Below are 14,676 nucleotides of genomic sequence, written 5' to 3'. Positions count from 1 at the left end.
GGTTATCCATGTAGGATGTTGTTGTTCTTTTTGTGTTGTCTTGTGGTGTGTGTGTGTGTGTGTGTATTTGTTGGTTCTACTCGCTGCTCTGGTGTGCGTGTGTGTGTGTGTGTGTGCGTGTGGAGGCTGCGTGTGTGCGTGTGCGTGCGTGTCTGGCTGCATGTGGGTATGTGTGTGTGTGCGGGAGGGGGGGGGGGGGTACAGGTCTTGCTCTGCCAGTTTTTTTTTTTCTTCAGCTCATATTGTGCCTTGCATTTACCACCATCTAAATGACTAAGATAACAGTGTTTTCCTTTAATGCACGTGGCCTTAATTTACCACATAAACGTACAAGTTTTTTGGATGTGTTAAGAAGAGAGAAAGTGGATAGCCATGGTTAGCGAGTCCCACTTGCTGCAGAGGGATGTCCATAAACTGAAAGATAAACATTATATGGTGAAGGCAAGTTCATCAGCCCTAAACAAAACGAAGGGAGTAGTAATCCTTGCTCGCCGTAATTTTCAGTTAACTAACTTAGGTGTAGGGGGCGATTTAGATGGAAGAATTACTTATATGAAAACCATTATTGAAAATAAGAAAATAGCCTTTTTGTCTATTTACGCGCCTAACAGTTATGATTCGGATTTTTATACACGCCTATCTAATATCATGCATGACCTGGTAGAATACCGTTTAATAATTGGGGCAGACTTTAATGCAGTGTTGGACCACTCAGAAGATAGGACAGCTTCTGTAGAGGGCAGTGACCAGAGAGCAGCGTCTGGTGCATTAAACAAATGGGCCCAGGAATTTTCAGTTATGGACATATGGCGTGTTATTAATCCAAACAAACGAGACTACTCCTTTTTTTCCGGAAGACATCATACATTCTCCAGAATTGATTTTATTTTCGCCTCGAAGAATCTTCTTGAAAAGGTAAGCGCAGATATGCTCCCTCTCGCCTTCTCTGATCATAAGGCAGTTATCTGCAGGGCCAAATTATCAGAAACGCGCGACCGTGCGCCGCGCTGGCGTCTAAACACATCTTTATTGCGTAATGACAGCTTTTTGGAACAACTTCAAACTGGTCTGGCTGAATTTATTTTGTTCAATGAGCACTCAGTAGAAGATCCTCGGATACTATGGGACTCTGTGAAGGGTTATATTAGGAGTAATTGTATATCTTTTGCCTCTCATTTGAACAAGGCACGTCACCGTAGAACCCTTGAACTGGAACATGAATTCGGTCAACTTGAGAGAGACATGCACGGTAACACTACCCCTGAATCAATCATACAAAGAAACAAAATAAAGGATGAGCTGAACTCCTTGTTGCGACAGCGAGCTGAATTCCTCATTCAACGTTCACGCCGGAATCATTATTTCGAAGGTGCCCGCCCCAGCCGATCTCTTGCCATCAGCCTCCGTGCCAGTGAGAATTTTGCTAATATTTCATGCATCAAAACACTAGAGGGAGACCTAGTAACAGATCCCAAAACAATTAATTCAACCTTCCGCTCTTTTTATTCCAAGTTATACAACTCCGAAGTATCTTATGATTCATCTAAATCAGATGCTTTCCTTAACAATCTCAATCTTCCTAAATTGCTGCCGCAGGATGCCATATCTCTGGATAAACCCATTACTTTAATTGAATTAAAAAATGCTTTACACAAGCTTAACAAAGGTAAATCACCTGGGTTTGATGGCATCCCTCCAGAATTTTATTCTGGAGGGATGCCATTTATTACATTATTTGTAATGGTGTGGGTATTGATATTTGAATATTATAGTATTTAATGTTTTATGTATAATTTATAATTTTTATAATTTTGTCATTTAGCAGACGCTTTTATCCAAAGCGACTTACAATTACGAATTACAGGGACATTCCCCCTGGAGTAACTGAGGGCTAAGTGCCTTACCCAAGGGCACACTAGTAGTGGTGTGGCTTCAGGCGGGATTTGAACTCGCAACCTTCCGATCACAAGTCCAACTCACTATCCACTAGACCACCACTACCCCGTTTATCCTATTATGTTTATTTATTTTATTTGGTGGCATTTATGTTGAGCTGGTTTAAATCCTTCTTGAGGGTTTTTGGGCGGAATAAGACCTTGGTGTGGGAGGGTGGGTAGGGGGAATGTATGCAGGTATGAATGTTGTGTATTTTGGTAATTGTTTTGTCATTGTCCTTTGTGTGTTTGTACATAAAATAAAATAAAAAAATTGATCACAAACAATGCGAGAGGAAGACGCCAAGAAAAAGAGGACAGAAGACGACAACTTGGGTATGTTTCTCTTCACCAGTACTGTATATTACTAGAACCTTATATGAAAACGGTGCCACTACACCACTGGCTGTAGAACTGTTTCTATGGACCACAGTCCACTGTGAGGACTTTAAACTGTTTTTGTCTTGTAGACCGTGGCAAGTCCACCCTCCTGGGAGCGGAGTGGATGAAGAAGAACGCCCACCGGCTGGAAGGGAAGGTCCAGGAGCCTGCTTTTCTTCAATTGGACAAAATACAGAGAGAGGAAATAGAGGCTAAATTGAAACTGACTGAAGACGAAGAAGAACGTCAAGAATTGCTGGACATTTTTTTGTTTGAATTTGAACTTTCAATTGATTATGATTTATTTCTGTTAGAGGTCAAGGACAATCTTGGCATCCCTGTGTGCGCAAGTTTCAAGGCTCCCAGTTCGGAAGAGTGATTGATTAATTAGTGTGCTTGCAGGGATGCAGTCGCAAATATAAAACTGAATCTGAACAGTAGTGTGAACTACATGTTGGTCACATTACCCCAAACGATAACGGTGGATGACCGATGGCCTTATTCACTTATTCCTTCCAGCTAGAGTCTGGATCTAGCTAGAGTTAGAGTCATGTCAGAGGGAGGGGCTTTTGACACGTGCATGCTGTCTGAGTCAGTCCATCCTCTCCATGGGCGTGGGTTAGATGTGGCTACAGGCCCCACACTTTCAACTGCCAGGCTCTCCCTCCGTCTCTCTGGGGCCTACGTCCAGGATCGGCCTGGTGACAGACTAGACAGCAATATTAACATTGGCCATGGAATTGTCCTGCCGGAGACCGGCTGTTACCCATTGACGCATCCTGTCTGTCCATAGCTCCCGCTCTGTAGCATCTCCACTCCTCCTTATGGTGGTGACAATACCCGGTCCCTTGTGGGGGTCACTACACTCATTGGTGTGGTTATTATCATGGTTCTGCTTGTAGAAATGCCACTATGATGGTGACAATACCCGGTCCCTTGTGGGGGTCACTACACTCCTCATTGGTGTGGTTATTATCATGGTTCTGCTTGTAGAAATGCCACTATGGTGGTGACAATACCCGGTACACTCCTCATTGGTGGGGTTAATCTCATGGTTCTGCTTGTTTGAGGTTTTCCCAAATGAGATATACATGTATATGTATATGCTCATGCTATATTTCGGTTAACCTACACAATGTTTTTACTTGATTCCAGCTAATTTGTGAATGAATACGTTTTTGTTTGTGTATGGTCAATCCATTTTTATGTAAATATGGTTTCATGCTGTATTGATTTACAATAAATTCATTGCATTTCATTAAATCTTGTTGCTTTACTACAAAAAACACATCTGATTGAGGAAGACTACAAAACATTGAGAAAGGATTTGGTAAACCAAGTATTTCATGCGTCATAATAAGAAGAGGGGCGTGGCCATAGTAATTAATACATCTCTACCATTCTCTGAAGAGAAAGTGATAAAAGATAATAGGAGAAGATATGTAATGGTTGACCCTATTACATTAACCATAGCTAAAGGTAATGAATCTTTTTTTCATTTCATACCTATTAGTTTACTCTAACGAATTAAAATGATTAACAAGCATAATGGCACAGAGAATGCAGAGATGTATATATACAAAGGGTTGAAATATATGTTATTATTATTATTATTACTTTATTATCGCATAACAACTATTTGAAGCAAACTATGGAAAATGTATAACTGAGTAGTGAAATACTCAGAAATAGTGAAATACATTCTTAGAAATGTCTACCGTGTCATGATTACAAAGATACCACTTGAACACACACACTGTGACACATTGGTCACACGCGCGGGCACAAACACACACAACACACAGTTTCAGATCTACTAACGGGTCTTCGTTGTCATCGTTGTCATCGCGAATCATAGCGCTACCTATGGCCGGAAAGGGCAGAACCTATGACCGGAACTGGTAGGGTAGGAAAAACCTCCAGGGTCGGAAAATCCTGTACCTACAACGGCATATACAGTAACCCCTTTCGATGTTAAATGAAAAATAAAAACGAATAAGAATAATTTCGTCTGTGGTTGTAGTTACGTACACAGCTGTAGGACTCAACATCCCAGAGTTCAACACAGCTATAGGACTCAACATCCCAGAGTTCAACACAGCTATAGGACTCAACATCCCAGAGTTCAACACAGCTATAGGACTCAACATCCCAGAGTTCAACACAGCTAGAGGACTCAACATCCCAGAGTTCAACACAGCTATAGGACTCAACATCCCAGAGTTCAACGCGCGCATAGTCGGAACCTTTGAGCTTTGGTGTTTACCGACGGTAGTTTCTTGGTTCGGGACTGTGTGTTCCCTTGATCACCCAGAAGAGGTAAAGAGCTTTGTTTAGTAGTAGTCAACAGCTTGCTACTGTAACGAGTGTGTGGGCTGTCTTTGCAAACTTACGGACTTATGCATTTGCTTTCAATTCCAGGGAAAAGAACATGAGCAAAGATTCCCAAATGAGGGCTGCAATCAATCAGAAGTTAATTGAGATGGGAGAACGGGAGCGGTATGTGATCATCATCAATAATAACTGCATCAATTAACCTTCCAGACATCCGCAACAACACAGGTTGATCAATGCTGTTTTCTGATACTACTGTCCTCAGTTGACTAAACGTGAATGTTTTCCCAACAGGTTGAAAGAATTGCTCAGGGCCAGGCTGGTAGAATGTGGATGGAAGGATCAGTTGAAAGCTCAATGCAAAGGTATTTTGCGCGTGTGCGTGCGTGTGTGCGTGTGCAATACATGGAGACAGCTATGCTGCTTTTGTACAACAACAAAAAACAAAAAGAGTGTCTTGAAATGAATGAATCCTCATCTGCAGATGTGATCAGAGAGAAGGGCCTGGAGCATGTCACAGTGGAGGACCTGGTGGCAGAAATCACACCGAAGGGAAGAGGTACAGAACAGCATACAGAACATAAAGAGTGTCAAGAGTTTTCTAGTATTTCCTTTTAATGAACGTATCCGATTCAAAGTGCTCATCCTCACATGCAAAGCCCTCCATAGCCTGGCCCCCCCCCCTTACCTGACTGACCTCCTTCTCCCCCACCGCCCTACCCGTACCCTCCGATCCTCATCCATTGTTCCCCTCACTGTCCCACCCTCAAAACTCAAAGGCTTCGGTCACCGTGCCTTTTCACAAGCTGCACCCCACCTCTGGAACTCTCTCCTTCAAATCAAATCAAATCAAATCAAATTTTATTTGTATAGCGCATTTCTTACAAGATGCAACTCAATGCGCTTCACATAATGAACATTCTCAGTCAATCAATCAATCAATACTGACAGAGCCGCAAGCAGGCAAAAGTAAAAACCTGTACACTATGTAGCCAGGAAACTTCAACCACTCAGAGACTCACCCTCACTCCTCACTTTTAAATGCCACCTCAAAACCTACCTGTTCTCCCATGCTTACAGCCTCCCCTACCCATAACCATCTCCCCCAACCCTGCCACCCCCCCCCCGCCCATGACACGCATACAACCTCCCCTACCCCTACCCCTACCCATCTCCCCTAACCCTGCCACCCCCCCTCCCCTCCCTGATATGCATACAGCCTCCCCTACCCCTAACCATCTCTCCTGTCCCTACCACCCCCCCCCCCCCCCCTCCCCGTTCACTAATGTGTTCTATGTGCTCATGTTATCTGTTGCTTGTTGTTTCTGTGTTTTCCGTTTCTCCCATATTGTCAGCGTCTTTGAGCCTCGGAAAAGCGCTATATACATTTAATGAATTATTATTATTAATGATTCTCTAGCTGCGGAGACCGTGGCCCTCTTTGAATACTATAACTTAAATAAAGTAAAAAGAACGTAATAATAATTTATGATAATGCACATTTTGTCCTCCCTTTCTTGTAGTAATCACTGATCTAGCTTTTTTCTTTTTCTTTGCTAACTATGCTTATATGTTGTTCTTTGTTCCCGTACAGCACTCGTGCCAGATAGTGTGAAGAAGGAATTATTGCAGCGAATCAGAGCTTTTTTAGCTCAGAACTCAACCTTGTGAATGAGACTTGTAGTCTATGTTTTTGCTTAGGTTATCAAATAAAATCAAGTCCAGAATGTCTTCTTTTTTCATTGTTTGAGCCACTGAAGTGATATTATTTTTTACTTAGTCATGGTTTTTGATATTGATTTAGTTTGTTGTTATGCTACAGTTTTAACAATAAAGTAATTTGTTATTTTTGGTCAGCAAGACTCCAGTCGTTCTTCTTGGTTCAGACATTCCATGTGTCTTCACCTCTCAAAGTTTCAACTAAAAATAGACAAGAACAAAAGGGCTTCAGGAAATACCATCACTGTATGCCATGACACCATGATTACCTACAGTACATACAGTACAGTCCATTTGGCCTTCATATTATAAAAGAAATCGCTCAAGTGTTGACATCTTTCTTCTGAGAGAATGTATTCTACTTTAAATGGAATCTCAAAGGACCTGATCACACTTTGTTAGAAGATGTGCGTTATCTGACAGCTACCAAGATAGATGGAACTTGCAAGAAGCATAACTGTTGAAGTGACAATGCATTGATACACATCAATTGCTGAACTGGTCCCACGACAAATTCTGCTTTTTGTTCCTTTCCTTTCAAGCTTTGCGGCAGGTGCATACTGTCTTTCTCTGAACATGGTTGTCCAGGCAACATGCAGGCGATGAACTGCTGAACATGCAGGTACCCCGCTGTGTGATGGACAGCCTGGCTAGTCTTGTTCATCAACATTATCCGCAATAATCCCACATGTATTTATGGGTTGTCAAAAGCCACAAAATATAGGTAATTCAAAATGCTCCCCACCACACCAAAACTTCATATATAACTTCTTATATGTCACTAACAAGGTTTCATATATGTCACTAACAAGGTTTTTGATCAAACAACTTTGACAGCTGTAGCAACGTTGGTCTACTGGACTTCAAACCAGATGTACTCGCCACCGGCAGGCTGCTTGTTCAAAGCTTCTCTCAGTCTAGTTCACACTCCTTGAGGATGTTTTCTTCCAAGATTGTTATTTATATTCAGCATGAAGTGAACAAGATTAATCATTTTATTGCCACACAACATATTACTTTAGGTTGGTGGTTTGTTTTCAAGCATGGCGAGATCTACATTAACACATCTACATTCACACATCCACATTCACACATCCACATTCACACATCCACATTCACACATCTACATTCACACATCCACATTCACACATCCTCATTCACACATCCACATTCACACATCTACATTCACACATCTACATTCACAGCAATAACAAACTTACGATTTCAACTGTATATTCCTCACATTGTTTGAGGGTTTGTGGTAATGTTTTCGGTACAGTCACTCACCTTTGTGACAGTAAGGTTGCAAGCTTCAAATTACATCCATCAATGTCTATCTTGTGAGACAACCTTGTAATTAAGTTTATTTATAAATGTGACAGTGGTTAACCTGTTTGGATACAAAACAAAACATCAGCCACATACTTGGGCGAGCAACATGCCAACAAACAATAGCTGCCACGTTAATACTTTTCTTTGAATAATTTGGTTGTCCCCCATCTCCAATACCCCTAAGGCCCTGAAAGAGGAATTATGGTGCCGGTCTGTTCACAGGCTTTACAAAACCTACGACGACTTTGGAAACAAACCATCTACAATATTTGCTATAGAATCTAATTCTATTAATTTTTTCCCTTTTTTTTAAACATACATCTGACCAGCAACATGTGCCATTTCATTCAAGATATGGATTAAGGGGAATCAGATTCCTCCTACATACAAATCCATTAGGTTGATGTTCTGTTTGGAGGTATTTATATCTGTTGAGCTGTATTAGTGTCACTAATGAGAGAAATATGCTTAAACTTAAATTCTTTCAAATATGTAATTTGCTGTGTCAGCTTTTCTGTCACGTTTAATGCCCAGCAATAATTGTCCAATCCGGGGGAATACATAAAGATGATTTAATTGGATTACATAATTGATTATCAGTTTAGGTTATCATGTGATTTGGTATTTAAAGGGTGTCTCCCGGTAATGGCGGTGGTCCCAGGTTAACACTGTTACCCTGCAGTATGGTGGTCCCAGGTTAACACTGTTACCCAGCAGCATGGTGAGGCCCCAGGGCCAGGTTAACGGCAGCTCCTCTCTAACCCAGATGTCTGTTGGTGTAGTTGCCAGATAGGTGTTTCTCTCTTCTCTTATGCCTTCTCTGTCAAATATGAGTCATCTGACGCATTAAGGTCTATTGTGTCGAACGCAACTGTAGTCATCTGGGTCGTAGGTTATCATTGCATGGGTCGTATGTGCAATGACTTTAACACTTACCATCCATGAGATCACTGTGATAGTTTTAACCAGGTAGTTAACCATGCAAAAAACAATAGAGTAGAACAAACAATCTTATGTTCTGATGGGGTAAAATAGTTGAACTAAGTTCATGAGATATTTCTCATATGTCATATGTCATTCATATAAAAGTCGAAACATTGAGTTAGGAACCGCAGATTATCCTTTTATATCACTGCTCACTGAGAAATGTGTTTCTAGTGAATTTGTCTGTGTATACCCTGGTCTGTGCATGGTGGACACATACAGGCGACTGCTATGGAACTGTACTCAGATTTGCATAGTTTTAATAATATGACGTTGAGGGTGAGATAAGTGCATTTCCCCTCTGATCTTTTTGGTGTCTGACAGTTTAATAGTCTGACTGATCAGATAATGGTCTACCACACGAAGGGAATGATCACATTGTGCACCAAGCTCGTAAAAACTGTGCCCAGTGAAAGGATTATCAGAGGGGAGGATTACTGTGCGAGAAAAGAGGAGTGACTCAAATGTGCGCACCTCCTCCTGGGGCAGGTGCTAAAGCAGGGATATATAAGGTGTAACAGTTGCTGGAGTTTTGTTCAACCTTCCTGAACACTTTACTCCGACAGGTAAATTCTCAGCTAAACAAAATCTGATTCTGTTGATATGCGATCACTTTTAACACTGAGTTTTCCCTACTGAGAACATAACATGTTTTCGCTATTTGACTTCTATGGGCATACTTTTTAAAAAACGTTTTTCTATTGGCCGACTGAAATTTTAAAAGTTATTATTTTTAGCACTGCAAGGAAGTAACAATTTTCCTCATATTCAGATATGTCAAGGATTTTGTTTTTAAGTAGTGAGGTGAATATTGGTATGTTTGGAGATTAATTTAAATCATCAGACATCATAATAATGACCCCTTTTTTACAATTGGACACATAAGTTAGGACCCCTGACCAGAGAGAGAGGACCTGCACCCCCAGCACGGTGCACGGTGCGTCAGAGGACCCCTGACCAGAGAGAGAGGACCTGCACCCCCAGCACGGTGCACGGTGCGTCAGAGGACCCCTGACCAGAGAGAGAGGACCTGCACCCCCAGCACGGTGCACGGTGCGTCAGAGGACCCCTGACCAGAGAGAGAGGACCTGCACCCCCAGCACGGTGCACGGGACGTCAGAGGATGGAGTGCGCCAGACAGCTCAGGCACCTGCCGCTTGTCTTCTTCCTCGCACTGTGGTGTCGCTCAGGTATGCATTTAGAACTCATTATCCCTCAATAGAGTTCCACAATATAGTTGTTCATGTTTACTTGTATAATTCGTTTGTTTAGTCCCGAGATGTTTTTTTCATTCATTGTATGTATCCATCCCACAGACGCTCAAAGAATCGACTCAGTCAGTCCTAGATTGGGGAGCACGAATGGAGCGACGCGACTTACAATAGAGGGAGAGGGTAGGATCCCATTTAGGCCATCTTGCCAGGCTGTCTTTTTAGTTCATGCATTCGCCTAAAGATCATTCCAGTAGTTAGTAATTAGCCTTACTGAAAGTGACTCGTTACTTTTGCAGGATTCGCCCAGGAGAACCAGTTCAATCTCAACGCAGACAACGAAGACTTCGGTAACCGTGTGACCCTGGTGTCGGACACGCGCTCTGTCCCCTGTGATGTGGAGAGAGACTCCACTCATGGCAACCAGATTATGTGTTACACCAGGTAGACCACAAATAATTTAAATGCAAAACAAAACATGACCCAGCATACATGATATAGCCTGTACACTATAATGTGAAACCAATGACTCTTTCAACAACGTTATGCATTAGCATGCTGCTATTAACATATTCACTATTGTTATTACCTGTTAACATGCAATAACATGTGTTTTAATGGCAAAGCTAATATAGAATATTGTGGTAATAGGAGGCAATTAGCAAGGTTGCACCATGGCAACAATCTGGTTCAGGAAGTAACCTGCGTTCTCATGTCTCTTAGAGCCATGCCTACAGACCAGTACGTGGCCCATGTCAGTGTGGATGGTGTCCCTATCCCTGACAGCAAGATCTGTCGGGGTTACAACAAACCAGGCGGCTGCAGCATATATGTAAGTGAAATAGCCTTCTTTCTCTGTGGCTAACCTTGTTCTTCAACTTCCAATGTACCTCTTCTTTCAAACGTGATTGTAATCTAATGTGATGTGACTGCATATTTAATCATTAGACTGTGGTTTTTGTGGCATATTGAAGCTTTAACACTGTATTCATAGAACTGTTTATACCTTGTTCTAGACCCGATGGTATCGTACACCGACCATCAGGGACGTGACACCCACCACTGGTTTTCCAGGTACAGTCTTTTTTTTATACTTTATTTTTATAGTCACATAAAAATACAACAAAAATACAACAAAACACAGTGGAACAAGCAATTGGTCATCCATGCATTTATACAATAAATGTTAGTAAGTAATGGTAATACACATGTCAGGTCAAACAGTCATGACTCTTGTTAGATGTATCCAATTATTTGCAATATACTTCCTTTTACATTTTCTTGACAAATTGATTTGAACTTTATAATAATAATAAATAATGCATTTTATTTGTATTGCACTTTTCATTCAAAAGAATCGCAGAGTGCTACAGAGAAAAAACCAAAAGAAAACTGCCTAAAAACATAATAAGTTAAAAACAAAAAACAACCTAAAAACATAATAAGTTAAAAACATAGTCAAAAACACAAAATACATCACGAGAAGGAACACAGGTTCAACAGTCAAAGGCCTTTTTGAATAAAACGTTTTTAGGCCTGTCTTAAGAGTCCAGGTTCTTTTAAGATAGGCCTAAAAACCTCATTTTTTTCTAAACCTGTTTCATCAAACACCAGGTTCCTTGGTGACTCTGAGGGGACGGATCTTCTCTGACGTCTACGGGAGCAACACAGCCACAAGTTCCAATGGCAGGAATGTCAGGTTTCTCAGGTAAAGACATTATTTGCTATTTAATCTCTCAATAAAGAATATAAAAACCTGCAGCCTGCGTCTGAAATCCTTCTCTCCTAAAATTGTCATAATTGGAATAATTACATTAAAATGTATTGAAGCCTCGGCCTAATGTAATTCTTAACAACACATCTATATTACAGAGCCTACATGGGTGGCATGCCTTGTGACCTCCTGAAGCCCAATTCAGATGAACTGTAAGTGTGTGTGTGTGTGTGTGTGTGTGTGTGTGTGTGTGTGTGTGTGTGTGTGTGTGTGTATGTGTGTGTGTGTGTGTGTGTGTGTGTGTGTGTGTGTGTGTGTGTGTGTGTGTGAATGAATGAATGATCGTTATTGTCATTGTACAGGTACAACGAGATTGAAGTGCAAACCCTAGGTGCTAACAATCAAAACACCATCCTAAGATAATAAAACACAGTCCTAAGATAATAAAACACAGTCCTAAGATAATAAAACACAGTCCTAAGATAATAAAACACAGTCCTAAGATAATAAAACACAGTCCTAAGATAATAAAACACAGTCCTAAGATAATAAAACAAGAATGAGACATAAATAGCTATAAATAGGGGGATATACCTAAAAGTAATCGGTAGGAATCTGAGTATGTATCTATTATGTAAACATATACTTATATACACTATATGGCCTATTCCCATGGGGTGTTAGCATGTAACTATGAACTTTTATAAACATATAAACATATGAACTAGTAAACTTATACAGTGTATGTAAACCTAAACACAATAATGTAAATATCTTGCAGGGTTATAGAACATTGCACTATTCCCATGGTTATTGCACAGTAGTTTCTCCTATTGCACGGGGCGGGGAGGTTACAAAGGGGATTTGTAGTTTTTCTTAGATCTTAGCTGAGTTTAGTGCACTTACGGCCCTGGGGAAGAAACTGAACTTTAGTCTGTTAGTCCGGGTGGGCAGCCGTATGAAGTGTGTGTGTGTGTGTGTGTGTGTGTGTGTGTGTGTGTGTGTGTGTGTGTGTGCACATGTGTGTGTATAGTGCTAGTGTATTTAAGTGTTTATCTGTTGGTGAATTATTATGTGTTCTGATACATCACATGTATTACAAGTACAGCACCGTTTCTCTTGCCTGCTATATGTAGATATGGCCTGACTTTGGACAGCGAGGACAGCGACTGGGGATACATGACCTGCAAGATGACTGGGACATACGTCGGTAAGGCCTGGAATAATCATGTCTCCTCTAACAACACTCCCACTTGACTTCATGACTATTTCAAACAATGTTTTTATTTGTTTTAATTTTTTAAAAACGACATGTTTCTGTTCATATTAGGGCATCACAACCTGAGTTACATTCTGGACAGTGATTTTGGGAGGTAAGTACTGTACACAGCAGTGGAGGCTGGTGGAGGTAGAAATCGGAGGACAATGCTATTGTTTTGGTATAAGGCAGCAACCCTAATGCTGTTGTAATAAGTAGCTCGTCAAATTAACTTAACAATTTGTCTACTTTACATTGGGACGAGTACAGACTCTGTATGTCTGTTGATTTGACTATGCTGTATACTGTAATACAATACATCTATTGTGATTTATATATTGTTACATAATGGTATTTGGGTACTGCATGCCTTGAGGCTGGAGTTGTTCCAGAGCAGGATACTGATACACTGGTGGAGGTAGAAATCGGAGGACGGACTCATTGTAATGCATGGAATGGAATGAGGAATGGTCTCAAACATTGATACCATTCCTCATTCCATTCCATGCATTACAATGAGTCCGTCCTCCGATTTCTACCTCCACCAGCCTCCCCCGGTATACACCAAATCACTCACTTATGTGGCTGGTATTGCGAATGAGTCCATACTGTTGGTGTAACTAACCATTGTCTCTTTGTTGTAGGAGTTTACCAGACTTTGATCTCTTTCGAGTGTCGTCTTTGAACAAGATCTCCATGTTTCAGACCTATGCAGGTATGTTTCAGACCTATATGCAGGTATTGAGAAATGATCCCATAATCTAGGAGTATTTTCCCTCCCGGTAAGCAGCTGATGTTGTTGTGTTGTGTTTCCTCCAGACGTGAGCGGCGTGTCTCCCTCTGAGGGCAGCGTCCTGGGAGGAACCCTGCTCACCATCCACGGACGCTTCTTTGACCAGACCGCCCGCCCTGCAGCCGTCCTGGTGGGAGGTACTGCCATCTTACAACATCATTATACGGTGGTTTCCCAGACGCAGGTTAAGGCCAATTCAATTGAGAAATTCTGTTGAAGAAATGTTTGAGTCAAGGTTTAGGCTTAGTCTGGGTCTGGGCCAATGACAGCGGAGTAGAGTACAGTATTACTTTACTAATCCCCAAGTACATTTATTTACAACAGCATGTATGGCAACATGCCAAAACAATCAATCAACAACAAGACAATTACAAGACAATACATGTCCCTAAGCCACTAAGTACAAACCCCAACACATGTAAGTCAGTTTCAGTGCCATACCACAACGCTGAATCACTTCTAGGAAACACCCACCTAGCACAACCATGCCATACATTCATCCCTCCAGTAATGGACTACTTCTGGATCTCTGAGTGGAGTATCTCTGTAAAATGAGGATGTTCTAAAGATGCGCTAAAGATGTTATGCTGCAATATATATATATATATATATATATATATTATTTTTTTTGCATTTATAATAACACGTTAACAAAACATTGACAAAACAAACAAAACTGTCATGAAAACTGTCATGAAAACTGTCATGAAAGAGAATATTGTATTCATTCTGTCCTCACGTCAGTTATTGTTGTTGACATGGTTGACGTGAGGCTCTGTATGTGGCGCTGATCAGCCAGACAGGCAGCGCTTCTCAAACAATACATTACAGACATACGGTTACGCAACGTGTCTGCATGTAGAACAATGTGAAGCAACAGGGATATTCATCTTTGACAAGGGAAAATGCCATGGCAATTAAAGCAAAGGGCAACCCTGCATTCTTTTAGAACAAAGGAAATCTATCTATTTGAGAAAAAAAAAGAAAAAAAAGATCAAATTTTTGTTAAACAAGAG

At 41.1% G+C, this 14,676-nt stretch overlaps 2 protein-coding genes across 3 annotated transcripts in view; both read left to right on the top strand.

Annotated features, from left to right (window-relative positions):
• Positions 1-4,581: 4,581 nt before the first annotated feature.
• LOC308152553 (transcription and mRNA export factor ENY2) lies at positions 4,582-6,499 on the top strand. Of its 2 annotated transcripts, XM_080525554.1 has the most exons (5): positions 4,582-4,634; positions 4,737-4,814; positions 4,944-5,014; positions 5,134-5,208; positions 6,244-6,499. In XM_080525554.1, the coding sequence occupies exons 2-5, from the start codon at positions 4,747-4,749 to the stop codon at positions 6,318-6,320; spliced, it is 291 nt and encodes a 96-aa protein (XP_080381680.1). In that variant the 5' UTR covers positions 4,582-4,634; positions 4,737-4,746; the 3' UTR covers positions 6,321-6,499. The 2 variants fall into 2 exon arrangements, with proteins under 2 accessions (XP_080381680.1, XP_080381679.1); XM_080525553.1 differs by having other exon boundaries at positions 4,632-4,814.
• A 3,308-nt stretch (positions 6,500-9,807) lies between these two features.
• pkhd1l1.1 (PKHD1 like 1, tandem duplicate 1) overlaps positions 9,808-14,676 on the top strand; it is a gene marked incomplete at both ends in the record, with an annotated part of 70,092 nt that continues 65,223 nt past the window's right edge. Inside the window, 11 exons of the mRNA XM_080527630.1 lie at positions 9,808-9,874; positions 10,001-10,078; positions 10,195-10,339; positions 10,619-10,727; positions 10,912-10,969; positions 11,510-11,603; positions 11,768-11,821; positions 12,746-12,819; positions 12,940-12,982; positions 13,512-13,582; positions 13,687-13,797. Coding sequence (XP_080383756.1) covers positions 9,808-9,874; positions 10,001-10,078; positions 10,195-10,339; positions 10,619-10,727; positions 10,912-10,969; positions 11,510-11,603; positions 11,768-11,821; positions 12,746-12,819; positions 12,940-12,982; positions 13,512-13,582; positions 13,687-13,797 — 904 coding nt within the window. The remainder of the gene's footprint in view (positions 9,875-10,000; positions 10,079-10,194; positions 10,340-10,618; positions 10,728-10,911; positions 10,970-11,509; positions 11,604-11,767; positions 11,822-12,745; positions 12,820-12,939; positions 12,983-13,511; positions 13,583-13,686; positions 13,798-14,676) is intronic.

This window comes from Nansenia antarctica (assembly GCF_963989245.1).
Source record: "Nansenia antarctica genome assembly, chromosome: 3".
NCBI lineage: Eukaryota > Metazoa > Chordata > Actinopteri > Argentiniformes > Microstomatidae > Nansenia > Nansenia antarctica.
This window is presented reverse-complemented; position numbering and strand designations above follow the sequence as displayed.